This window comes from Lepidochelys kempii, chromosome 12, assembly GCF_965140265.1.
Source record: "Lepidochelys kempii isolate rLepKem1 chromosome 12, rLepKem1.hap2, whole genome shotgun sequence".
NCBI lineage: Eukaryota > Metazoa > Chordata > Testudines > Cheloniidae > Lepidochelys > Lepidochelys kempii.
The window spans coordinates 6929578-6957521 of NC_133267.1; the positions used below are offsets into that span (position 1 = coordinate 6929578).

The 27944-nt window shown below is 50.5% G+C and overlaps 1 protein-coding gene across 1 annotated transcript; it reads right to left on the minus strand.

The window, feature by feature from the left end:
* Nucleotides 1-27897, minus strand: ADGRG5 (adhesion G protein-coupled receptor G5). The gene is made up of 13 exons (XM_073308441.1): nucleotides 27710-27897; nucleotides 18163-18256; nucleotides 17310-17439; nucleotides 13089-13230; nucleotides 12098-12217; nucleotides 11054-11170; nucleotides 9597-9639; nucleotides 7971-8077; nucleotides 6154-6275; nucleotides 3897-4165; nucleotides 3019-3118; nucleotides 1540-1823; nucleotides 1-1101 (listed from the first exon to the last, which is right to left on the minus strand). Exons 1-13 carry the CDS (start codon nucleotides 27719-27721, stop codon nucleotides 1016-1018), a joined length of 1626 nt encoding a protein of 541 aa, XP_073164542.1. The 5' UTR covers nucleotides 27722-27897; the 3' UTR covers nucleotides 1-1015.
* Between the last annotated feature and the right edge of the window lie 47 nt (nucleotides 27898-27944).

Genomic DNA, 27944 nt, shown 5'->3' on the forward strand with positions numbered 1-27944 from the left:
ATGTCTGTTTCTTTATTGCCCTGCTCTGTAATTCCTCCTCTCCAATTTCTAGTTCTTTCCTTTCTGCAGTTTTCTTCCATCTCCTTCCTCGATTGTTCACCTGTCTTCTTTAAATCCGAGATGGGTTTGAGCAGCGGGGTTAGGATTTGGGTTTCAGTCTCCTCGAAAGTCAGGGTGTTTGGGTGGATCTGATTTGTTCATAATGAATTGGTGTTGGGGTGAGCAAGTCGGTGTGTGCACGAACCTGCTTACACCACTGCCCCCTACTGAAGGGAATCAGAACTGCTCTGATGTATGTCATTAGCCCCGTACTGCTAACAGATCCTCTCATTTAATGGTAGGGGCCTGTGCCAGGGCAGTTAGCTGAGTATAGAATCTCTCTCCACGGTGAAGTGACTGGGATGGGGGAATCATCACATGATTTGAAAAGGAAATGTACCAAACCAGGGTGTTTATAGCTTCCTGAGGAGGATAGGCACATAGGCTCTGATTCTCCTTGCTTTGCCCCTTGTGGTGTGTGTCTGAAGTAATTGTACGACGTTACCATTGGTGTGAGTGGGTGGGGAGGTCTGGTTCGGTAGCGATGTACACCCTCTCTGCACTCACTGTGCTCAGGCATAAATAAAGACACAAGGTGCAAAGCAGGAGGAATCAACGCCCCAAGCATTGTCTGCCTATAGCCTCCTAGGGAAGAGCAATTCCCTGTGCTGTGAGAGTGACTTTCCTGATACCCCTCAGTCTCACTCGTGTACAGAACATGCTGGTCTGTGCTATGCCCCAGGTCCTGTTTGCCTACTTGACAAACTCTGCATAAGCTGCTTTGAAGACTCATTGTCGCGCTATTTGTTGCCTTGTGTGTGAAGGCACTGAGGAGTCTCTCTCTCCTTGCTAAATCCCCCATCAGAAGCGCAGACCTGCCTGGGCCAACTGAGGCAGGCCTGTTCCAGCAAGTGAATCTGCTCCAGGGCGGGTGAGCTGTGCCCCTTTGGGAGCACAGTTTATCTGGCTGGCCTGGTTATTTTGTCACCTGAGAGCTTCCGGTGGAGGAGCTGGTGTCTAGCTGGCGGCATATGGCGCAGTACCAGAGGCAGATGAAGAACCCTGCAGGTGGAAAGCACATTGTAAGCCTTCGGTCGCTAGGGTTGCTCTGTGGTGCCCATGGCAATAAGGGAGTAACATAGCAGCAGGGCCCTCTGACTTCTGACCTCACAGCAACCTCCATGTCCTTTCCCCTTCCCACTCCTTGCCATTCCTAGATTCAGAGGTGGGGGCAGAAGCAGCAGAAGTGCACTGATCCGGTGGTGGCTGAGAACTGTGCTACTTATAACGGCAATGACCAGGAGCAAGCAGAAACCTTGAGGGGACTCTGCTGCTCCTAAATCAGTGGTAATAGAAACCTGGAGTTAAGCCAGCTGTGCCGTCTGAGGCTCCATCTGCAGAATCCCCATTGACAGGGCTTTGCTTCAGGTCTTAAGCTACTTCTGCTTCCATCCCATTCATCCCACTGCCTGAGCATTGTGCTCCTGCAACCTCACTGACCCAGGAGGGAGTTGATGATAGTGAAGAGGATGAGCTGAGGAATCAAGAAGACACCGAAACTGAGGAAGGCCAGTGCCCAGGTCATTCCTAGCAGGCATGTCAGTCCCAGCACTGTCACCAGATCCTTCTTCCCTTGTTCTTTCTGATTGTTCACGTTGGATCTCAGTTTCCTCAGCATCCTCACGACGGTGACTAAGATGACCGTGTTGAAGAATATGGTGATACCAGCGTAGCCCAGGTTGAGGCAGTAATGAACATCCCGGGCCTTATCTGTGATCCAACACCTGTGGGAGAAGAGGAGGAGACTCTTGTATGCTGATGACAATGATGCTACACTGTGGGGATTGGCCCCGTGACTGAGGAGGGATGTCTTACTTTGGGAATGACACCATGCCATGAGCATTACACCATTCCAGCAGGGCCCCTGGGATCCAGGCCTTTGTGGTCAGAGCCCAGACAGGGTAGCAGACATCCGTGCAAGGCTGCTGGGGAGCCAGCCGCTTTGCGTGCCAGCAAACGGGATTCCGGATGAGGAGGACAGAAGGGATATCTGTCTCGGATGGGGTGGAAAGGCTTTTTGGGCTGCTTAGTATTGCTGGTGAGTTCAGGCTTTAATTTGCCTTGGAAAGGGGGGACCACAGCAGTGCCTGGGAAGGGTTTCATGTTGGGGGAAGCCTATCGTGCCATAGCTGAGATGGGAATTCAGCACCAGTGCATAGGGAGCAGCACCATCTGTGGGGAAACGGCACTGTGGTTCTGGGCTGGAACCATGCTTTGGAGACCTGCCCTGTTCTTTGGGAAGGGCAACATACTTGCAAAATTGCACTGCCTCTGGGAATAGGAGCATGCCCTGGGTAGAGGACAGCACCATCCACCAGAAATGGTCTAGTGATGTGTGAATGGCACTGTAGTTTTCAAACCATACCACAATCCTGGGACAGGCCGAAAGAGGACAATGCTGACTAAATGGCACAACTGTTATAAACCAGCATCATGCACCCGGGAAAGTCACCATGTTTTGGAGAGTTGGACTTAACTTATACTGACGTACGCTGTTGTGTGTACATAGCCTATGTTACTGCAGGGTGTGAATAAGCCACTCCCGAGTGATGTAAGTTACAATGACCTAAACACCGGTGTGGACAGTGCTATGTTGGCAGGAGAGCTTCTGTACCTCCGTAAATTCTGTAGCCTAGCCATAGCCTTAATCGTCGTTGCCCATGGATCTGATCAGAGCATTCCATGGAGGGCACAGTGCTTGGAGGTAGGATACAAGGCTCAGGAGAACATTTTTTATCCTGCATTCTGTAGAAGAATGGACCACGTGGAAAAGAACCAGGAGGGACTGTGGAGAACAGAAGCTTTTAATGATTAGGAGACCTACTGTACCACTAGGAACCCAGCCTCAACGCCTACTGGTCCCCCATTATGGCAGAATGTGATTGTGTGTGGACTATCAAACCCATGGCTAACACTTACATAGTTGCATTGTTGTAGCCTGTGTCGGTTTCAATTATGTGCAGCCCATATGCCTCTTCCTTGAAGATGAGAATGCTAACCACAGCTAAGGCTGGCAGTCCTGTGGGGGTGGGAGATAAACACTGACTAAGCTATGATTGAACATGATGGGAATACATAAGAAGAACGCAAGTAATTGGAGGGTAGGAAACTGGGTAGCATACGAAGGAGTTGGTCCTGGGGCCCTAGGAAGAGAAGTATATTGGAGGAAGGAAAAATCCAGTAAGGCAGATGAGACAAGTGGTGATGGAATAAGGGGCCATTTTAGAGAGCAGAAACACAAAGGCAGGTCATGGCTCTGTGAGCAAGATGCAGTTATGTCCCTCAAAAAAGTTTCTCCTGTCCCAGCACACTCCAGGTAAACCAGGCTGTCTTATATTAGATGTTGGTAGGGCACTGTAGATTTCCTCCCGCACACCCCTGTCATGCATGGAAAACGCAGACATGAGAGGTGGGCCCCATCAAAACCCCTGAGCATTTGGGGAGGGATTGGAACCCAAATCTGGATATAAACTCTGCAACCAGCCCCTACTATGCAACAAGCTAATGTATTGCAGACAGACAATTATTATATAATTCTAGAGCCATGGTCCTCTGGCTCTCAGAATACAGCTAAAGTAGCACTTTGATCAGCAGTGGACCACCTCCCTCCCACGGGCCAGTGCCTGGCTCTGACCTCCCCCCAGATCTTGAGTGATGGACGTGTGGATACATTTCTCACTGGAATCTGGTGACACTGCAGGGAGTGCAGGGGAAGGGCTGTGGTTTTGGCAGGAGGGACAGAGCTCCTCGTGGGTTGTGAGGGAGGCATCTTTCTGGGTAGAGAACCCTGCACTTACCCCAGCCAACAGCACACAGCTTGAGGATGTATCTCCTGATGTACACATTGTAGACTTTGATCAAGAGCAGGTAGAGGTGGAAGCCCTCAATGGCCATCCAGGTCAAGCAGCAGAGCAGGGAGTAGTGCAGGAAGGCAGCAGTGCCTTTGCAGAGCCATGTGGCGTGAACCAAGGCCAGGGGCTCGCTGAGCAGGAAGGAGGCATTCAGCAAGAAGAGGGCACCCAGCAGGTTCATGTGGATTTTGGTTGTATAATCTCTGCTCTTTTTCCTAAAATGAACACCGCAAATGGAACTCGGCTCCTTCTGACTGCCCTCGAAATGGGGACGGGGCGGGTGCGAAGCAGGGATCGCAGTCCACTCCGGCCGCACCCAGCCCCTCCACCTGGGACGTCCCCTCCAGTCAGCGCGTGCTGCCGGAGAATGCCAGAGCCGTGTCCCCTCTTGAGAGGGCCCAGGCTGGGGCGGTGTTTGGAAATGTCATGCCCCTTCCTTGGGGGCTGAGTCCACAAGACCACGTGGCAATCCACAGGCAGGGCACACTGCGTGAGGCCAGGTCTGTATTCGAACCATCGGTGACTCTAGCAATGTCTCGCTTTTATTCTATTTCTTTACAGGCCAAACCCCTCGCATCGATGCCGTTCAAAGTGCATCGGGCAGCAGGCATAAGCGATACCAGTCGCAGTACAGCTGAGCCCAGGGCCGGATTAAATCAGGGGCTTTAGAGACTGCAGCCCGGGGCCCCAGCTCAAGGGGGCTCCCAGAAAAATAAATCACAGGCAGCGATCTCCGGGGCGCTCAGGCTGCCTGCCCTGGCCCCGGCTGGCTGCTGGCACGTCTCTGCGGCCCCTGGCGGGGTGGGAGGCGGCTCAGCGCGCTGCCCCTGCCCCCAACACTGCAGCACTTGCAGGCTCAGGTAGCGCACCGAGACACGCTGCCCCCCTCCCTCCAGGGGCGCACAGAGACGTGCCAGCAGCTTCTGGGAGTGGCGTGGGGCCGGGACAGGCAGGCAGCCTGCCTGGGCCCTGCTGCGCCACCGGCGGGGAGCCACTTGTGGTAAGTGCCTCCCGGCTGGAGCCTGCACCTCGCACCCCATCCTGCACCCCAGCCCCCTGCCCCAGGTCAGAACCTCTCTCCTACATTCAAACTCCCTCCCAGACCCCGCACCCTCTCCTGCACCCCAACACTCTGCCCCAGACCCCTCACCCCCTCCTGCATCCCAAAACTCCCTCCCAGACCCCGCACCCCCTCCTGCACCCCAACACTCTGCCCCAGACGCCTCACCCCCTCCTGCACCCCAACACTCCCTCCCAGACCCCGCACCCCCTCCTGCACCCCAACACTCCCTCCCAGACCCCGCACCCCCTCCTGCACCCCAACACTCTGCCCCAGACCCCGCACCTTCTCCTGCACCCCTACACTCTGCCCCAGACCCCACAACCCCTCCTGCATCCCAACACTCTGCCCCAGACCCCTCACCCTCTCCTGCACCCCAACACTCCCTCCCAGACCCCGCACCCCCTCCTGCATCCCAACACTCCCTCGCAGACCCCGCACCCCCTCCTGCATCCCAACACTCCCTCGCAGACCCCTCACCCTCTCCTGCACCCCAACACTCTGCCCCCTCTTGCACCCAGGAAAAAGACTTCTATACAGTAGCCCCACAAAATCTAATAGCCCCAGACCCAGAGGAGAGTTAAGCTGGCCCTGGCCAAGCCTACCCTAGTAAGGTTGGCTGGCATAGTTGTACCAGCAAACCTTTTCTAGTGTAGACAAGGCCTGAGTGAGGATGGGAGCTAAAAAGCCAGAAAACCACAAGATCTGTCTGTGTCCAGCAGCCTCAGTGAAGAATTCATGAGAGCCAAGCCCTGGGCCAGATCCTCTGCTGCTGTGTGCTGGCATTGTTCCATAGATTTCAATGGAGCGCGGCTGCTGGACACCTGCTGCGGCTCTGGCCCCTGTCTCGTCTCTGCTGCGAGGGATGTGGCGAGGGATAACTGGATCCCTCCTGGGAGCAGATGGGCAAACGGTGCAGAAATTCAAGCAGGAACGTGACATCCTGGGCGTGGGGGGGGGGGGAATGGCAAGTGTAACTCTCCAAAAAGGGCCAACCTTATCCTGCGTGTAACCCCAGGGGCCTCAGGAGGGCGTCCCCATCAGGGATGAATTTGGTTTAGCATCTCTCTTGAGGGAGCCCCTGTTGATTCAACTCAGCTAGGCACCCCGGGCGGGAGCCGCTCTGCACAGCAACGGGGTTACCTGGAGGCGAGGTAGTGGAGGATGGTGAGAAGCGAGGCAGCGGCCGAGACACTGCAGCCCACCATGGAGATGTAGGTGAGAGGAACCAGGATGGCCTCGTCTATGGGCGCTGAGGAGATTTTCTGCATGGGATGAGGAGGGGAATGAACGCAGCCCTTGGGCACTGGTACTCGGCCTTCACGGCCACCCTGGCCTCCCCTCAACCCCCTCCAGCTTCTTCAGGCCTGGAGCCTGTTCCACCCCCCAGCTTGGCACCCATCCCAGAGGCTGGATGTCCCTGGCCTCTGTCCTATGTCTTCTCCCCTTCCAGAGCTCCGAGGGGGACAGGAGGAACCGTCTCAAAGCTCAACCCCTGTCCTGACCCGGTGAGATGGGTTGATCATAGAATCATAGAATCTCAGGGTTGGAAGGGACCTCTGGAGGCCATCTAGTCCAACCCCCTGCCCAGAGCAGGACCAATCCCAACTAAATCATTCTAGCCAGGGCTTTGTCAAGCCTGACCTTAAAAACTTCTAAAGAAGGGGATTCCACCACCTCCCTAGGTAACCCATTCCAGTGTTTCACCACCCTCCTAGTGAAAAAGTTTTTCCTAATATCCAACCTAAACCTCCCCCGCTGCAACTTGAGACCATTACTCCTTGTCCTGTCATCTGCTGTCACTGAGAATAGTCTAGATCCATCCTCTTTGGATCCACCTTTCAGGTAGTTAAAAGCAGCTGATCAGCAGGTCCAAGAGGAAAGGGGAGAAGGCGGGGGGGCAGGGCAGCGTGTGTCCTAGTGTAACCCTTGTGGGGGTACACGCGTGTGCACACCTCTTCCCCCCAGTGTAACTGAGGCGACCCCAGAGGATGGCCCTGAGCATCTGTCAGCCCCTGCAGGGCGGGCGTGAAGGAGGAAAGGGAAATGGAAGCAGGGCCTTATGGTGGAGCTCCGCTTCGGGGAAATGAGCCGCTAAGAGCGGCTGATGGGGAATGAGTCAGGAGAATGAAAACAGGAAACCGCCCTGGGACAGGGATAAGTGCTTTAGAGCAGTGGTTCTCAAACCGTGGGTCGCGACCCAATGTCTGGGTCGCGGCGGCTCTGGTTAGCACCACTGACTGGGCCTTTAGAAGTCCCATAGGCGGTGCTGCCCAGCGAAGGCAGGCTAGTCCCTGCCTGTTCTGACACCACGCTACACCCCAGCAGCAGGTCCGGCTCCTAGGCGGGGGGCCCACGGGGCTCCGTGCGCTGGCCCCACTCCGAGCACCGGCCTCGCATTCCCGTTGGCTGGGAACCAAGCTGGGGGGCAGTGCCTGTGGGCGAGAACCACACACGCCTCCGCCTAGGAGCCAGGCCTGCTGTTGGCCGCTTCTGGGGCGCAGAGCAATTCGCGGTGCCAGGACAGGCAGGAAGCCCGCCTTAGCACCGCCACTGACCAGGAGCTGCCTGAGGTAAGCCCCAACCCTGACCCCCCCACCCAACCCAGAGCCCCCTACTGCACCCCAAATCCCTCATCCCCAGCCCCACCCCAGAGCCCTGACCCCCTCCAACACCCTGCTCCAGCCCAGAGCCCCCTCCCACATCCTGAACTCCTCACCCCCGCACCCCAGCCCTGAGCCCCTCCCACACCCCAAACCCCTCATCCCCAGCTCCGCTGGGTCGTGGGCATCAACAAGTTTCTTCAACTGGGTGGCCAGAAAAAAAAGTTTGAAAACCACTGGGTTAGCGCACCTGAGAGGCAGGGACTGAGAGGGAGCAAAGACTGTGTCTGATGGCTGTGGGGGGAGCAGACAGCCCCAAACAGAGCAAGAGCCGCAGGGGAGCAGCAGCCTTCCTACCAGCAGCACGGCAAAGTAGGTGAGGTGTTTACACAGGCACAGCACCACTTTGTCCTCGTGGATGGTCTCACAGCCCACGCTGCTCCAGTTCCCCAGGTTGCCGTTCTCTGCAAGAGGGAGAAACGGCCTTAAGGAAAGCAGCCCCTGGCCGCAGAGCCGTGAGGCAGACCCTCGGGAAAGCCCGTAGGCAACATTTCCCAAAGCACCAACTCACTTAGGAGCCCAAGGCCTATTGATTTTCAGTGGGGCTTTGGCACTTTTGAAAATGTTACCCCCCCCCCCGTCTCCAACAGCAAAAACAATCAGAGTGTGGGGCAAGGTGTGATCTCGGGTATTGCTACTGCGGCATGGGGGTGTTTGACGCTAGACATGGGCCGGCGCTGGGATCAGGGTTGGGTTTGGGGTGGCTGTGGTTCAAGGCTACACAGCACTAGGGCTCACGTGGGTTGGTGCCGAACCCTGGAGAGCTGTTGGCAGGCATACAGTGGAGGGAAGGAATAAAGCGAGCAGGACAAAATGTCCCCCAGGCTGCTCCCAAATCCTGCACCAGAGGGACAGCTTGCGTCCTGTCCCGCCGCCCTGCACCCTCCCCGGCAGTCCCCTAAGATCCAGCCCTGGGCACCTACAGGCCCTCTTAAAGAGCAGGGAGCCTCCAGTTCTCAGGGGCAAGGACCTTGGAGCAGTTTTTCGCTGCCTTCTGCAGCGTGCGGGGGCAGGTCACTTAATTCCCAGCCATTGCAGGGGCCCCGGGCCCTGGTGGAACCCGAGTCCCTGTCTCTGCCTGCGGGGCACAGTTGTTCAGTCTCTGAGGCCTGTAACATCCCGCTCTACGGGTGGTGGTTTGGTGCTTGGTTGTGTTTTTAGTGGCCGATGATCCATTAGGCCAGTCTAGAAGATCTGGGGGTCCCTTCTGGCCTTAAATTCTATGGCCCTGGGTCTCTAGATGACTCCTTCCTCGGAAGCAGGGCATAAAAACGGGAGCTGCTTTCACAAGCCTGTGGGAGGTGACCGCGCCCTGCTTGGCTGTTTGCAGGTGGCTCTGGCTGACCTGGGCCCGCTCTCCACCCCCTTTGTGCATGATAATGGCACTAGCTCGGGAACCCCCTGAAGGATGTGGGGTTTAGGCTTCCAGTAGGTGCCACTGTGGGTCTCCATATAGCCCTACGATCGGCAAGGCTCTGTGCACAGTGTGGGGGCCTCTCCGCAAGCAGCACGGAGCAGCTTGTTGCCGCTCTGGGATGGCAGGAGGATGCTTGTCGCTGGGAGCCAAGGGAGGTCGGGGTTCACAAGTTCTCCTGGCAAGGTGGCTGTGGTGAGTACAGTCAGGCAGCAGACAGGGATGGTCCTAGCATGAAACCCCAGAGTCTGTCTGGTAGATTGCAGCTGCATGTTTGGTCCTTAGGTCCCCCTGGTGTCTAAGGCAATGCGCTCTCCATTGAATGACTCCCACCATCCTCGTTCCTTGCAAGCATGCACTCTCTCTCCAGGAGCCTGGCAGATGGACCTTTGCAGGCACCACTGAGCTCTGGGGATGCTTTACCTGAACCCAGGGCAGGAGTGAACTGTAACTACCTGAGTGGTTTCTCTCGCACGTGTACCACGTGATGCAGTGAGTGTCATAATTACCTGATCCTTCCACCCAAAAGACGCAGGTCGCATTTGAGTTATCCTGGTTGGGGGGCGGGGGGAGAAAACATGAGGCACACGGTGAGGTGTCTGTGCTCCCTTAGTTCCAAGCAATGTATGTACCCTGGGCTCGTTAGGGGAAAGCCTGGTGCCTGGTCCCTCCTGCCTATGCAGCGTTGGTCCCTACAGCGTATTTCCCAGCTCTTTTTCCAACCCACTGTTCACATAAAGCCCCATCACAGGAATCCACTGCATCGCTTGGGAGACTATTCCGCAGTGGAGTGAGGAAATATTTGATAGTTACTCAGTTTTATCCCATTACTCTGAGTTAGTAATAATAACCCCTTGGAGTAGTAATACCCCTTTGGAGTACCTTACGCTCCTTTCTTTCTTTCCCCCTGCTTACACCTAGATTTTCAGCTGGTGTAAATTAGCGTAGCTTCCCTGAAGCAGATTTACACCAGGTGAGGATCTGGCCTTACATACTTATCAAGCAGTTGTCTTAGAGCTCCTTCGTCATTTGTCCATTCTGCTTCGCAATCTTTTCCTCTAAATCCCCGGAATCGGTTCATTGCTGCTCTCTGACATGTTTCCCATATACCCGAGAGCACAAAAAGTCAAATGGCTTCCTCCTACGTCTGCACAGTTTGGTTACATTGCATCATGCCCACTTGGCGGGCATGTCTCTCCCGCTCAAAGGTTCCCACCTGCTCCCCAGTCCGGACAAAGGCACCTTGCATGTGGGCTGACCCTCAGAGTCTCAGCAATACTTCGCAGAGAAGAGTTGGCAGGGGCAGTGGGGTTGCACTGGGTTTGTGGTTAAAAGCAAACCAACCCCCACATGCCTTTTTGGTTGCAATGAGCCAGGACCTCCCCCCTCTCTCCCGTAGTTCCAGCTGAGGTCAGAGGAGGAGAGAAGCATTTCAAAAGCCCCACTCCATCCCTGCAGCAGCCACTCTGTTTCCTGCTACAGCTTCTGCCTCAGCTAGAACTCCTCCCAGGGAGCACACACGGGCATGGCCCGCTGCATCCCCTTCGAGGAAGTGGCATGCTCCCTCCTCCAGGCCAGGCCTGTTCTACTGGGTGGTATAGAGCAGGGGCGATCTTGCTCTTAGCCTGCCATTCCCTGCCAGGCTCCTAGCACCTGAGCACACTGCTAGCAGGGAGCAGGAATTACATTCCCCTTTGGGATCCCAGGCAGTTAACGGTGCCAGGGCTTAGGGAGGGGGAGCTCCTTATGCGCTCGCTCTCACCTCTTTGCACACCAAGGCAGATAGATACTGGCCCAAATCCACCCTTCAAGCAGCAGGTTGAATTCCCATTGGGTTTCAAGAGGCCTGAGACTTCAGCTACACTGACCTCCCCTCTCCAGGGCCCTGGAGAGGGATTTGCCTTCCCTTGCCCAGAGAGCAATAGCTGCAGCTAAATGCCTTTGTGGGCCATGACCACCAGCTCACCAGTGTGGTGTTATGCCAGAACCGGATCTCCACAGGCTCACTGAGGCCGGTGACAGTGACGTTTTCAAGGGTGGCCCCTAAGATGTCATTGTTCAGCAAGGAGCTGTTCTTCCCGTCCTGCAAAGCCAGAGCAGAAGAAACAATGCACAGACCCATAAAGACTATTACCAGGAGGGGAGAGGTCACTGGGATAGGGAGCCTTTCATCTGCAGATGATCAACGCTGCTCCTATCCATGGGCAATCTGATGGCCTATGTGCAATGAGTTTGTTGGTCTCAATCCAGTTCCTAGCAGGCAGGTGCTCACATTGCAAACTTCCCACACCACGATGCTTAACCATTTCATCAGGGAGGCAATGGACGGAATGGTCAGAGGCCGAGCTACCCTTCCACTCCAAGAGGGGTCCCTTCACAATGCATATTAGTGGGGTTACACAGAGAAGTTTGCACTGCTGCTTCCCATGTTATACCTAAGATTCCTCTATGCTTCATGTGTGGGTGTTGTGGGCACCGGCATGTCCTATGCTGTTAATGAAAGGATCCAGCTCGATAGACGGTGTGGGCGAGAGACACCGTCCTGCTCATCTCATTGAAACGCTAGTGGAAGCTATTTTCTTAGCGTTGGTCAGAGGGGCCCATTGGTGAGCAAGGCCAGACAAGTCTGGCTATTGCTTGACCATGGGCTGACCTCATCTTTACAACTTCCTGGGGCTTTAATTACCAGAAGAGGGTGTTCCCCTGGGACAATTCCAAAATACCTGGGGCCCTTGCCCTCTCTAAATTCCCCTGCACTTCCAATTGGATAAGGCATTCCTCTCGACTTCTGTGCCATAAATGAGCTAATCGTCATGCAGGGCTGCTGTGTGCTGTTAAGCAGCTGCCCTGCTTCATCTGCATCTCGGTGTTGCGGAAGGGCCCCATGTGTACAGTCTGGTGCGTTAGTCTGGACAGCTCTTCGAAAGAAAGGGGCTGCATACATGCAAACTAATGTCTCTTCTCCGCTTCCCCAACCCACCCGCGCTGGTAAATCTTCAGAGTGTCTAACCTGGAACAGGCAAGGGGTGTTGAGATAAATGCAGACGAGTTTCGTTTCTGCAGCTCGACTCCGGCCTTTCTTCGCCAGTGTAGCTGGGAAATGCATGGAGTGTTGGGTTCTGGGCTTGGGCTGCGAGGTTGAAGCAGAAACATTCCCAGGCACAAACTGACACATGCCAGGTTACGATTACAAGAAGCAAGTGCTGAAAGAGTGATCGCAGGGGGCTGCAGTGCAACTCAGTAATACCTGTAGCATCTTTCAAACACCCTGCATGCCAGCATGCTGGAAAGAGCTAAGCACAGCGTCCGCGTTAGATCAATGATAGCGGAGGGAGAGCGAAGTGAAATGAGGCAAGGATGAAAAGAGCAGTGCTTGGGTCAGATGTGGTTGTAGCTGGAGGGAGAGAGATTTATTCATGTCCCTGAACCCATCTGGGCCAACGGTGTGGTTTGAACCCAGGACCGTCTGCACTAAAAGCATGAATTGTCATCCCTTGAGCTAAAGAACGAAGTGAAGCGCTGTAGCTGGTTCCTAAAACTTTTTTATGGACCAGCTACTCGAGGGGCGACAAACACCTCCATTCGCCACGATGTCTCCGCGTCCACGTCTGTCCGCTGCCCCGCACAATGGGGGCCTGATCCCAACACGATTTCAACCAAGATGCAAATGGGGCTCCTTGTGGTTGGTGAGCTGCAGCGCTGCCCGCTGAGCAAGGAGGGAACCAAGCTGGAAGGAACTAAACTAATCAGGTCTCCTCCAGAAATCGTTCCTGTGTCGATCTTACTTTAGGCACTCGGCCAAAAAAGGAGGAAGAGGCAGGTGGGATGGATCAGGGGAGACAGAGAAATGGGGGACTAGAACTAGAGATCAGACTCCCGTGGAAACGAAAGCTTGTGCTGTCGTTCTGTGCGCCAGAATGCTGTCCGTATGAGAGGCCCTGTGCTGGGAAGAGTGATTAGAAAGCAAAGCCCCTGGCTGTTAGAGCAAGGTGGATACTGACCTGTAGTAACTCACTGGTGAGATTCAGCCCTTGGAACAGCTCGTTAATCTTGAATATGAAAGTCTGGATGTTGGGGCATATGACAGTGAAGTTGTCCTCTCGGAAACGGACTTCCGACAGCTTCTGTTCTAACTGTTTTAACCTAGCATGAAAAACAAGAATCCATGCTCAGAGGGGCAGAGAAGATCAGAGAGGCCGGGGCTGGGGCAGATAATAGGAGGAGGAAGGAATGAACAAGGGAGTGAATGAGGATAAGAAAGAGGCAGAGACACTGAAGATGTGTATTTGAGATCACGTCCAGAAGGTATCGTCACCGTTAGAGGTTGCCTCAGACTAGGGGCACTAAAACTGGAGACAGATTCAAACATCGGACCCTGTCACCGTCAGCTTGAAACGTTCCTCACACAAACGACAGAATGGGTTTTCTTTGGGCTTGCCTCATTTGGGAGATTGTGCCAAGCCTGTCCGTGAGGCTTCCGGTCTGTAGGGGACTGTGGGGCAGATCCGAGTCTGTATTATATTGTGTGCCCAACTTTAGAATTATACTTAGAAATAACTGGATCTGGTCGAAAAACAGACGAGCCATCCCACAGAAAATTCCAATGGTTAGCAGTGTTGCTTTCTTCCCAAATCTGGATACAAAGTAGTTGATATGGGCTGTGCTGACCAGGACTGGGACAGAGGGCCTGGCTTTTCTTCATCAGTCCCTCCTCACTAGTTCCCCCTTCAGCTGAGATGCCCTGAAGGAGAGCAAGGGTTACTAGATCGCACGCCCTGGTTCTCATGGGAGACTTCAATCACCCTGATATCTGCTGGGAGAGCAATACAGCGGTGCACAGACAATCCAGGAAGTTTTTGGAAAACGTAGGGGACAATTTCCTGGTGCAAGTGCTGGAGGAACCAACTAGGGGCAGAGCTCTTCTTGACCTGCTGCTCACAAACCGGGAAGAATTAGTAGGGGAAGCAAAAGTGGATGGGAACCTGGGAGGCAGTGACCATGAGATGGTCGAGTTCAGGATCCTGACAAAAGGAAGAAAGGAAAGCAGCAGAATATGGGCCCTGGACTTCAGAAAAGCAGACTTTGACTCCCTCAGGGAACTGATAGGCAAGATCCCCTGGGAGAATAACATGAGGGGGAAAGGAGTCCAGGAGAGCTGGCTGTATTTTAAAGAATCCTTATTGAGGTTACAGGGACAAACCATCCCGATGTGTAGAAAGAATAGTAAATATGGCAAGCGACTAGCTTGGCTTAACAGTGAAATCCTTGCTGATCTTAAATACAAAAAAGAAGCTTACAAGAAGTGGAAGATTGGACAAATGAATAGGGATGAGTATAAAAGTATTGCTCGGGCATGCAGGAGTGAAATCAGGAAGGCCAAATCACACTTGGAGTTGCAGCTAGCAAAAGATGTTAAGAGTAAGAAGAAGGGTTTCTTCAGGTATGTTAGCAACAAGAAGAAAGTCAAGGAAAGTGTGGGCCCCTTACTGAATGAGGGAGGCAACCTAGTGACAGAGGATGTGGAAAAAGCTAATGTACTCAATGCTTTTTTTGCCTCTGTCTTCACGAACAAGGTCAGCTCCCAGACTACTGCCCTGGGCAGCACAGCATGGGGAGGAGGTGACCAGCCCTCTGTGGAGAAAGAAGTGGTTCGGGACTATTTAGAAAAGCTGGATGAGCACAAATCCATGGGGCCAGATGCGCTGCATCCAAGAGTGCTAAAGGAGTTGGCGGATGTGATTGCAGAGCCATTGGCCATTATCTTTGAAAACTCATGGTGATCGGGGGAAGTCCCGGACGACTGGAAAAAGGCTAATGTAGTGCCCATCTTTAAAAAAGGGAAGGAGGAGGATCCTGGGAACTACAGGCCAGTCAGCCTCACCTCAGTCCCTGGAAACATCATGGAGCAGGTCCTCAAGGAATCAATTCTGAAGTACTTAGAGGCGAGGAAAGTGATCAGGAACAGTCAACATGGATTCACCAAGGGCAAGTCATGCCTGACTAATCTAATTGCCTTCTATGATGAGATAACTGGCTCTGTGGATGACGGGAAAGCAGTGGACGTGTTATTCCTTGACTTTAGCAAAGCTTTTGATACGGTCTCCCACAGTATTCTTGCCAGCAAGTTAAAGAAGTATGGGCTGGATGAATGGACTATAAGGTGGATAGAAAGTTGGCTAGATTGCCGGGCTCAATGGGTAGTGATCAAGGGCTCCATGTCTAGTTGGCAGCCGGTATCAAGTGGAGTGCTCCAAGGGTCGGTCCTGGGGCTGGTTTTGTTCAATATCTTCATAAATGATCGGGAGGATGGTGTGGATTGCACTCTCAGCAAGTTTGCGGATGACACTAAACTGGGAGGAGAGGTAGATACGCTGGAGGGCAGGGATAGGATACAGAGGGCTCTAGACAAATTGGAGGATTGGGCCAAAAGAAATCTGATGAGGTTCAACAAGGACAAGTGCAGAGTCCTGCACTTAGGATGGAAGAATCTCATGCACCGCTACAGACTAGGGACCAAATGGCTAGGCAGCAGTTCTGCAGAAAAGGACCTAGGGGTTACAGTGGATGAGAAGCTGGATATGAGTCAACAGTGTGCCCTTGTTGCCAAGAAGGCCAATGGCATTTTGGGATGTATAAGGAGGGGCATTGCCAGCAGATCGAGGGGCGTAATCATTCCCCTCTATTCGACACTGGTGAGGCCTCATCTGGAGTATTGTGTCCAGTTTTGGGCCCCACACTACAAGAAGGATGTGGAAAAATTGAAAAGAGTCCAGCGGAGGGCAACAAAAATGATTAGGGGACTGGAACACATAACTTATGAGGAGAGGCTGAGGGAACTGGGGATGTTTAGTCTACGGAAGAGAAGAATGAGGGGGGATTTGATAGCTGCTTTCAACTACCTGAAAGGGGGTTCCAAAGAGGATGGATCTAGACTGTTCTCAATGGTAGCAGATGACAGAACAAGGAGTAATGGTCTCAAGTTGCAGTGGGGGAGGTTTAGGTTGGATATTAGGAAAAACTTTTTCACTAGGAGGGTGATGAAACACTGGAATGCGTTACCTAGGGAGGTGGTGGAATCTCCTTCCTTAGAAGTTTTTAAGGTCAGGCTTGACAAAGCTCTGTCTGGGATGATTTAGTTGGGGATTGGTCCTGCTTTGAGCAGGGGGTTGGACTAGATGGCCTCCTGAGGTCCCTTCCAACCCTGAGATTCTGTGATTCTAGGATTCTAAGGGTGTCTCAGCTTCGCTTGCCTGCTGTCTGCTTTCCCTGAGCTGGCCCACGAGGCATGGACCCGGTGCTGTACTACTTGAGGCCACACAGCTACCCTGGTGAGTGAACCCCAGCCCTTTCCACCTCCTCCCCTTCACCTCTCTGCCCCCTGTGCTAACCCTGACTCTCCTCTTCCTCTGTGCTAGCCCTAAAAACCTTCAGCAAATCCTGTCTCTCCCCCTCTCTCTCTGGGCTGTCTGCGTTGAGTCTATGGACTGTAGAGCGGTCTGGGAGAAGCTGCTTACATGGGGATCTTAATTCCTCCTCTGAGCTTAGCCATTCCTCTGACACAATGAACCTTTGAGCGCTCGGAGCAGCCCTAGAGCACTACTGAGACCTTCTGGGCACGGAAACCCAGCAAGGGGGAAGGATCTTGGAGCCTGGGCTCCAGCACGAATCCGAAGAGCTCGGCTGCTATTGTTCGCTCTGCAGCCTGAGCCCCACACACCCAGGTCAATTGATCCTGTCACCAAGACTTGGTGCCCCGGGCTTTTCTTTGCAGGGTAGTTTTCCCATCTGTAAAATGGGGGTGATGAGACTGAGCCGCTTCCCTGGGGAGTTATGAGGAGGGAGCGAGGTTTGCAACCTGCTTTAGACATTGAGGGAGGCTGTGGATCCAGCTAGAAATAAATTGTTCTCCCCTTTCAAACATTTCAGCCAAAGAGAAAAATGTTAATTTGTGGCAAACGTTCTGTGGGGGAAAAAAAATCTGGGGGGGGGGCTTTTTTTTGAAAACCGATTTGTTTTATCGCTAAGGTTTTAGTTTGTCAACCCCTCCCGCCCCCAATTTTTGACACAACCTGGTTTTCTCACTCAAATTTCCATTTGATCAAAGCACCGTGTTCGGCTTCAAAACGCCTCTCTGGAAATTTCCCCAGCTGCAGGAGATGGACTCAGGGAGCTGGCCCCAGAGTGTAGTCTGGCAAAGCCCCCTGTGCGTGCTCCCCACTCACCTGACCAGCTTCCTATGCTGTGCAGAGCATCCTTTCTCCATGTAGCTGTCCATGTCAGCCACCACGTTTTCCTCCTTCTTCCTTCCCACTTGTGTGGCTCCCTGACAGCGTTCCTGGGCCCCTGTGGGGTCTGGGAGGGAAATGAGCCATGTCAGGATGGGCAGAGCGACAGCACCGTGCAGGGGAGGTTTGACCCCTGTGCCCTCCCATGACACGCCACCACCTGACCGATCTTGGGGGTTCGAGTAAAGGTGTTCAGGAGAGCATGAGGAAAGCAGAGGAAGAGCTCCCCACACCTCTCCTTGGCTTAGATAAACAGCACCCCCTCCTGCTTCTGGGCTAAGGCCGTGAGGGCTCCCTCCCTGCCCTGCAGTATTCTTAAAGCTGCACCTCATGAATGAATTTGTACTTGGAGCAAGTGGCCTGGCACCAGGGCAGGGAGGAGGGTCGCAAAGGCCTTTGGGGAGATGAAAGAGGGGCTTGAGGTGAGCCCTGCACGCTGCTGCTTTCACGGAGTCTGATTCCCACCACAACTCCCCACGTGCCCCCGGATCCACAGAGACCTTCCATTGCTGCAGCTGCACGTGTGTGTGTGTGTGTGTAACCCGTTTTTTGTTGTTGTTGTTTTTTTTGTCTGGGAAAGGCCACTTCGTCAGAAACAAAACATTTGGCCGGAAAGCGTCAGTGACTGCAATCACTCAGCGACTCCCATGAGAGCAAATGTGGGGGGCTTTGACCGGGGTGCCAGACTTGTCCCCAGGTTGGTGCAATCACCATCAGCAGATGTCAGGGTGGCCTTCTAGGCGAAAGGACAGCAGAGATGTCAGAGCTCCAAATAAAGAAATATCCATACCTGCTTGTTGGAGCAGAAGAGCAGCAAGATACAAGAAGAGGCCGGTCCGCAAGGGTGAGTCCCTCCGTGTAGTGCTCGAAATGTAGCTCATCTCCTGCAAGAGACATACGGGCTCTGCTTTCTGGATTCAATTACCACTGTTGTTAAAGGGCTGACAATGTGCACAGACGGTGCTGTACGAGCCAGTAGGAGATATAATCTCTGCTCTGTGCATTTTACAATCTAAATAAATGATCCAAAGCCCATGGGGGGGGGGGGCATATCGCAGGGCATTTTTAAACTCTCTGATATAGTCCTCGCTGTACCCAGCATGGTGGTTTACCAGATGACACTAAACAGAAGATTAGGATTCTGATTATAATCTTAGTAGTGGTAACCACATTCAGGAAGGCCTGAACTGTGTGTCTGTCACACCCTGTCTCTTTCTAACCCTTGCTGCTTAGTTCCAAAGACAACTCAAGGATTGGATCTCCTTCCATGACAGGGAGCGGCTCCATTTACCATTAGACTAGGGGAAAGAGGGAATGTTGCTGACAACAGCCAGGGCCCTTTATTTTGAGTGCACTCCACTGTGCATTAGTGTTATTCCTGATACACAGCAAGACAAGAGCAGATTCAATGAGCTGCAGCAGCAAGAAGCCCAGAGTTTTTGTGACCGGGGTCCCAGTGGGGGTTAGCTGTGGTCCCTCAATTAGGGTGAACTGCAAAGAATGGGGCAAGTAATTCCCCAAAAGCTGGTGGATATTCCAATACTTAGATTTACCCAGCCAGCATAAAACAGCTTCTTTATAACCTCACTGGTTTCTCAGAAGTCCAAACACCACAGTTCCCTTAAAGTGATCCAGCTTCAGGCCTCCATCCAGGTACCCACGTCAAATATGATGATTTCTGTAAATCTTATTTTATCATATAAAAGAAAAGATTCTACCAATCCCAAAGGATTGGACACATGAATGTTTCAGATCTTACCCAAATACACGCTACAGCCAATTCTTATTAACTAATGTATTAAAAAAACGAGAGAGAGAGAGTATGGTTAAAAGATCAATATACATACAGTAGGGCTGTCAATTAATCGCAGTTAACTCACGTGATTAACTCTCAAAAATTAAGCGCAATTAAAAAAAATTAATTGTGGTTAATTGCAGTTTTAACCACACTGTTAAACAATAGAATACCAATTTAAATTTATTAAATATTTTGATGTTTTTCTACATTTTCACATATATTGTATTGTTGTAATTGAAATCAAATTGTATATTATTTTTCATACAAATATTTGCACTGTAAAAATGATAAACAAAAAATAGATTTTTTCAATTCACCTCATACAAGTACCGCTGTGCAATCTCTTTGTTGTGAAAGTGCAATTTACAAATGTAGACTTTTTTTTATTACATAACTGCTCTCAAAAACAAAACAATGTAAAACTTCAGAGCCTACAAGTCCACTCAGTCCTATTCCTTGTTCAGCCAGTCGCTCAGACAAAACAAGTTTGTTTGCATGTACAGGAGATAATGCTGCCCACTTCTTATTTACAATGTCACCTGAAAGTGAGAACAGGTGTTCACATGGCACTTTTGTAGCTGGCATTGCAACGTATTTATGTGCCAGATATGCTAAACATTCGTATGCGCCTTCATGCTTTGGCCACCATTTCAGAGGACATGCTTCCATGCTGATGACGCTCATTAAAAAAATGTGTTAATTAAATCTGTGACTGAATGCCTTGTGGGAGAATTGTATGTCCCCTGCTCTGTTTTACCTGCATTCCACCATATATTTCATGTTATAGCAGTCTCAGATGATGACCAAACACATGTTCATTTTAAGGACATTTTCACTGCAGATTTGACAAAATGCAAAGAAGGTACCAATGTGAGATTTTCTAAAGATAGCTACAGCACTCAACCCAAGGTTTAAGAGTCTGAAGTGCCTTCCAAAATCTGAGAGGGACAAGGTGTGGTGCATGCTTTCGGAAGTCTTAAAAGAGCAACACTCAGATGCAGAAACTACAGAACCCGAACCACCAAAAAAGAAAATCAACCTTCTGCTGGTGGCCTCTGACTCAGATAATGAAACTGAACATGCGTTGGTCCGCACTGCTTTGGATTGTTATCAAGCAGAACCTGTCATCGGCATGGACGCATGTCCTCTGGAATGGTGGTTGAGGCATAAAGGGGCATGTGAATCTTTAGTGCACCTGGCACATAAATATCTTGCGACGCTGGCTACAACAGTGCCATCAGAACACCTGTTCTCACTTTCAGGTAACACTGTAAATAAGAAGAGGGCAGCATTATCTCCTGCAAATATAAACAAACTTGTTTGTCTGAGCGATTGGCTGAACAAGAAGTAGGATTGAATGGATTTGTAGGCTCTAAAATTTTACATTGTTTTATTTTTGGATTCAGGTTTTTTTGGTACATAATTCTACCTTTGTATGTTCAACTTTCATGATAAAGAGATTGCGTTACAGTATTTGTATTAGGTGAATTGAAAAATATTATTTCTTTTGTTTTTTTATAGTGCAAATACTTGTAATAAAAAATATAAAGTGACCACTGTACACTTTGTATTCTGTGTTGTAATTGAAATCAATATATTTGAAAATGTAGAAAACATCCAAAAATATTTAAATAAATGCTATTCTATTATTGTTTAACAGTGCAATTAATCAAAATTAATTGTGATTAATCTCGCAATAAAAATAATTAATTTTTTTTAATCGCTTGACAGCCCTAACATACAGACATGAGTTCAGTTTACTTAGGTACAGATTCATAGCAGAGATGGTGAGCTTTATAGTTGCAAAGAGTTATTTTAGAAATAGTTCATAGGTTATAGTCCAATGTCCGTATCTCGTATTCAGGGCGTACCAGCATAACTGGGACCTCAGTCTTGTGACTCAAACTTCCCCTGATGAAGCCTAAGCAGATCTGAGATGACAGAATCTGGACCCACGGATCTTTTATACAGTGTTCTAGCATCCACTTGACCACACAGTCCTGGTTAAACAATAGGCTTTTGATGTAAACTTCTGCTTTCTAAACACCACCAGTAATTAGTTATGCAAATCAGCATAGAAGGGCAATTTACCCATTAGGCAGTCTATTACAAACTTAAAAGAGACATATAGACAATGACATTATTTTACCCAAGATTCATCTAAATGTTAATATTCCCTTTTGATCCCTGACTTAGTAGCAGACAGGAACTGTCTGTTTACAGGAGTAGCATTTAAAATACACATAATTAGTATTCCATCTAACTTCTAACAATACAGGTTTGCATTTCAAAGTTCTAGCCTACTTAGCATGAACGGCCCTCATTACCATTCGCATACCTTTAAAAGTGGGCTTTGGGTCATTCAGCCTGCAGGCTGGTTAACCCTTTCTGGCCACGAGTTATATTTTGTATAAGATTTGCTGCCATTATATAGCAGTGGTAGCAATAATGGCTTGCATGGTTACGTTTTAATTAGACAGTGTCACAGTTTTTCTTGCCTTGCAAGGGTTAGACAGAACCTCTGCTTTCTGGGCATTTTCCAGGGATCCCACCTTGAGGGTGGGGAATAGAGTAACTGCCAGTGGGTGTGGCTAAAACAAATAACTGTTGAGGGAGTGGCCTGTGGGGAAAAGGAGTCCAGGCTGGACATATAGGACCAAATTCTGCCCCTTCTTCGATCCAGGCAGCTCCATGGCCTTGATTGGGTAAAGGTATCATTGGACTGACCAAGAGTGTTTGCAGTGAGGAGAACATTTGATTTTTTTTTTTCTGCACTGTGATTTGCTGAAATTCTCCTGGTTTTATAATAGATTGCAATAATATCCAGTGTCTGGGACTGAGAGGGAGGGTAGCCAAGAGCCCCGTTAGTTTGGTGCTCTTGTGCGCAGTCGTTTCAGGTGACGTTGCCCTGGTGACTTAGCAATATTCTCTGAGTGTAGATTGATGGAATTCTTAGCTAATGTGATGCTGGCCTGCCTGTAAAGGCCTCTACTTTAAGAACGTAGGTGTATTTTTATCACTTAGCTAGTTATAGAGGTATAAAAACAGAGAATCAAAACCACAGTCTGCCCGTGTATGGGCCTTCTCTCACTAGGATAGTCTGAGGCCCTGTTCTTAGGCTAAGGCCTTTGGCTAAGCAGCAGGGGCAGCCCTAAACTGGGAAGCGACCAGTCACATCCTCCCATCCCAAACCAGTCACACTGAAATAAGGTGGTATTGGGCTGTTAGGAAGATGATTCTGTCCTGATAGTGCCCATCACCACCAGATAAAGAAACAGATCTTAAGATGGTTGAAGAAAACTTAGTTTGCTAGCATCCTGTCTGGCAAGAAATCACTTCTCAAGTAACACGGCTGTTACTCTGAAACCTCTCAAGGACTGTGCTTGTGAAACCCTCATTTCTGTATTGTTTTAGCTTTATGGCTCCCACTTTTCTATTGTTAATCTGTCTGGTTCTCTAATTGTTTCTGAGTATATAGTTGGATAGGTTAACAATTGTTAACTAATTGTTTCTGTCTGCTGTATCCTTAATTTTGCTAGATGTAAGTTAATTAGGGTAGTGGGATATAACTGGTTAGAGAATTATGTTACAATATGTTAGGGTTGGTTAGTTAAATTTCAGTAAAATGATTGGTTAAGATATAGCTGAGAATATTACTGTATAAACTGGAGTCAAACAGGAAGTGGGGGGAAGGGAATTTGGAATCATGTTTGCTAAGGGGGGAATGAGAACAGGGAATAGGGAACGGGGAACAGGGACACAGGCAAGGCTCTGCTGGGAAGGGGGACATTGGGTAAACACTCTGTGGTGTCAGAGCTGGGAAGGGGGACACGGGGTAAATGCTCTGTGGCATCAGAACTGGGAAGGAAACACTGGGGAACAGACTCTTCCGGCGTATAGAGATAAGCCCGACTGGTGTGAAGGGCTTCGGAACATGCTTGCTTGGAAAGTAACCCCAATGAACATCACATTGTCTGCGCTTTGGACTTCTGGTCTTCTGCTTTCTGTCTATGTGACAAGAACCAGGGGAGAGGGTGAAGGGAAAGCGCTCTAACAGCTGGAACCAGTGGGTGAGAGAATTTAGCAGTGAGAGTTCCACTGATGGGACTAGAAATCGTCTATTTGAATTGCAGCTGGTGGTTTTGTGTTTCAGGCAGTGGGCTTGACCTTAGATCTGGATTCAATCGCCTGCTCTGTCACTGATGTCTCCTGTGACCTTGGGCAAGTCACTTAATCTCTCTGCCCTCCTTAAATGCTGCTTTCTTTGTCTCTTATCTTGCTAGATTATAAGCTTTTGGGGGCAGGGCCTGTCTCTTCCTATGTATGTGCAAAAGCCTAACACAATAGCAGCTCAGTCTTAGTTGGGCAGTAGATTTGGCTGTAGTACAAATAATAAACCCATCCTGCTCCTAGGCTGGCAACTGAGTGACTTGTGTGCCCCAAAAGAAAGAATTTCGTAGAGTGCAGTGAAGCGTCTCTCCAATTCCTCGTTTCGCTCTTACTCTAACTACGCACTAGCTATTTATAGCTCACACAATGACAAATGTCTCACAGACAGCAGTTAACATGGTGTAAACTGTTGGCAGATGAGTTGAAAGTTTAAAGGTAGCTCATGTGATCTTGGAATTGGCAACCCAAGGAGGGCTGGTGCTGGCCCAGCAAAACATGCATGTTTACTGCTTACATCTAGAAGAGGAAGTACACTTGTAATAAGGGTGAAAGATACGCTCTGAGAATGAAATAAGTTGTAGCAAGGTAAAAACTTCCCCTTCCTGCCCTGCTCCTTGTTACCTGTAAACATGGTGACTATACAAAAATCTGCAATAGAAGGATAGGTATTTTTTTAGGGTAGCTCCTTTGTCCAGGGACCTTCCCTTCCCTAAGCTTTGTTTATATGCTCACTGTATTCAATGATATATTTTTCAGTATGAATTTTCAATATAAAGTATTGATACATTTTAAACAATATCTCAGTTCTTCTGCAAGGGGCTGGACTGATGGTCTTGGAGTCGGAAGCTGTTGGCTGCCTGGAGAGGTGGTGTGCTCCCATGAACAGGGCATTGGCCTGCAGATTAGGAGACCTGTGTTTACTCCCAACTCTGCTACTGATTCTCTCTGACAAGTCCCTGGGCCTTAATTTCCCTGTCTATACACCATGGATAAGGACTTTGACCTCCTTTTGAGCAATACTTTGTCATCTGCAGATGAAAAACGCCTACCTAAAGGGCTGAGGATTATCATCAGTGTTTGCAGCAGTGAAAGTACCCCCACTCGCCCCTCACTGCCCTGCTAATGCAGTTCAAAGCTGCCGGGATCCTCTCTCCACAGCTCAGAGATGATAGTTCAGTCACCATGGCCCTTTAGTCTTCACTAGTGAGAGTTCCAAGAAGGATGCCACAGGCATGGCAATTAGGGGGATGGCTGTAATGATGTGGACATGTGTCCACTAAAAACTGGACTGAGACCAGCCTTTCATTTCACAGAGGCTCCAGCTGATTGTGGTTTGCAGCCTGGAGCAGATTAGAATGGACAATCTAGAGGTGATAGGCTCCATTGTTCCCCATGCTTATTTTCTGAGCCAGGCAGTCCCCAAATCCATTTGTCATTGGACAGCTCATATGTGTTACTTTAATGTACAATCCAAGGGGAAAAATAAATTAATTTTTGCCACGTAGAGTGGCATCTTCAGGGCACAGGTAAACCAGTCCCCAAAATACAGTCAGAAATATTAAACTAATATGAAACAATACAGACATATAATGCAATAAATAGTGATTCCAATGTAACAGCAAAGTAGACACAAATACCCACTTATAACCTCTTTTGCACAGGAGAGCACAACTTTGATCCAAGCACTTTACTTAACTTTTGCCTGTACCTTATTAGGCCATGGAAAGGAAATAGACAGCAGCATACTGGTATGCAGCAATATTTAGAAACACAACTGGCTAGTAAGCATGTCTGAAAATAGGTACAAATCAAACAGAGGAAAAGAGAGGTTTCAGAGTAACAGCCGTATTAGTCTGTATTCGCAAAAAGAAAAGGAGGACTTGTGGCACCTCAGAGACTAACCAATTCATTTGAGCATTCGGGGGTCGCATAACTAGTTAGCATGCCAGAGTCTCGTTCGTTATCAGAATTAACTAGTTATGCGACCCCCGAATGCTCAAATAAATTGGTTAGTCTCTGAGGTGCCACAAGTCCTCCTTTTCTTTTTGCAGAGAAAAGAGTTACTTTGCTACGCTAGTCTGAGCACTCTTTCTATGTGATCAAGTGACGTCGTCAGCTAGTCTTGAGCTTCAGTGCAGTGGTTTGGGATTTAAAATCGGTCGAGTTGTTTTATTACAGTCACTAATAGTAAGTTTCGCTTTTCATTTTCTTAGTAAGTTTCAGACTCTAACTGGAAATCAGAAGTAACCCCACTGAAGCTGGCGGAGTTACATCGTTCCAAGTGAGCGGAGAATTGGGCCCACTGGGTGCAACAGCAGAACCCAGGCTGTAGCCCCCAGGAGCAGAAAGTCCACCAGGGGCGTGACCGCAGTGGCACAAGTTGTTGTCAGTCCCATTTCCATCCTGGGGCCCTGGAAGAACCTGGCACGGACCAGAAAGGGAGACGTGCTGATTCCGCACGTCTTCCCGACAGCCTGTGCTGGTGGGGCTGCTGTAGAGCCTAGCGAGAGATTAAAGCTACCCAACCCCCACAAGTGGGCTTGGAAGGATTAGATTTTTATTGGTAAATGTCATTTTCACTGTACACACTTGGACCCATGGAAAAAAGTCTTTCCATCGATGGAGCAGAGGCTGGGCTTTGCGTGGGGCAGACGCTCCTCGCCGTGGAAGTCTGGCCTACAGCTGAGTGGGAGCAGAAGCTGGGGCAGGGAGCGCTGCTCAGAGGGTGCTGTCATGGGACAGTGGCTATCTTGGCTGACACACCGAGGATGGAATCAGGGACCTCCAAAGCTAAAAGCAAGAGCTGTTACAGCTGGAACTCAAGAGCCAAGGTTCCCCTAGCTGGGAGCTGTGACAACTCCCATGCTCTGTGGCCTAGCATGCTCTCCAGCACAGAGCTCAGGCTTTGGGCTTCAAAGAGAGTGAAGGCTGAACTCCAGCCTGGCTTGCCCCAGGGGCTGCCCAGTGCTCCCAGAGAACCGGGGCTGAGGCTTTCCCAGCAAAGGGTGAACTCCGCCTCTCCTACCGCCAGACACACAGGGGATGTCCAGGCTGCAGCTGGCAGTGTAACTTCTGGCTCGGGTAGACGTACGCCCGAGCGCTTGGGCTAAAAATAGGAGTATAGCTGCAGCTACATAGGTGGCTAGTCCCCTGAAGACGCGCCCAGGAGCTTGGGTGGGATTGTACCGAGACACCCTGTGCCGCCGGGGCGGCTACGCTGCTGTTTTTAGTATGCTAGCACCATCAGAGCTAGCAGGGGTACGTCTCCCTGCGCTGGAAATTCCAGCTCCAGGGTAGCCATATCACCCCCCCACCCCGCCCTTCTTCTCGCTTCAAGATGCAGCGTGCTAAAAAACGAAACAGAACAGTGCTGCTCACCTTCTCCTCCTCCTAGGACTACGTGTTACAGCAGAACACGGTTCCAGCATCCACTGCCCTTTAGCCAGAGAGAAAGGGAAGGTGGTTGAAGCCCCCAGAAGCACAACTGTGACCCTCCTCCCGCTGGGGTTCGTACGCTGCACCTCCCTCCTTCCCAACGAAACAGCTTAAAGGGAGGGAAAAACTGGACAAGGAGGAAGAAAACCCCTTTGCTCCCCAGCAGACATAGGGTTGCGGGGGGCATAAGAAGAAAGAACTGGAAGCTCCCATGGGAGAGGCAAACAGCTGGATCCACTATGAGCAGCCCTTTGCAGTTAGAAATAACCTGTTGAGCACTTAGGGTCTGTCTACCCTGTAATCAGAACCCTGCAGCTGGCCCGTGCCAGCTGACTCAGGCTCGCAGGACTCAGACCAAAGGGCTGTTTCATTGTGGTGTACACATTCGTGCTCAGGCTGGGGTTCAGGCTCTAGGACCCTGCAAGGTGGGATGGTCCCAGAGCTTGGGGTGCAGCTGGAGCCCAAATGTCTACACCCCAGTTAAATAGTCCCTTAGCCCAAGCCCTGCGAGGCTGAGACAGCTGGCATGGACCAGCTGCCTAGACATACCCTTAGATATTCCAGACATAGGTGTCACTTGAACCCCTAAGACAGAGCATTGATGTGAGAGTCCAGTCATCTCTCTGTATTGCTCACTCCTATGTTACCCACCGCACACTCCAACTCAGATGATCAGTTCTAGGGTCTGACACTTTTCCCTGTTTCCTTTAATACACTGGGCATTTCACAGGCTGCATCAAAGAGGCTGACAACCCCATTTGCCTCTTTTGGCTCCAGGAGAGCCTTTGAGGGTACCACAAATCACAATATAAGTGGGCCTGATCTCTTCTCACACCGGTTTTACACAGTGTAATTGCATTGGAGCAACTTCTGATTTACTCTGCTGCATGCAAGATCAGAACTGGACCAATACAGTTCAAACCAAAGGACTTACTTGCAGTCTCATGCAGGATGGTGACTTCCTCAAGCAGGTTTGTTTCTCCCTTTGCCCTTAGTGCATATGGTCTCCTGTCCCTCACTCTTTGCCTAGATCACTGCACAATGCATCCTGTCTGAGAGCAGCGTCGAGTCCCCGAGCTGCACAGACAGCGTTGTGCAGCAGAGAAGGAAGTGCTCTCATGCAACTCCACCTCATGCAGATTTAGAGATTAAACCAAAAGAAATGCTGG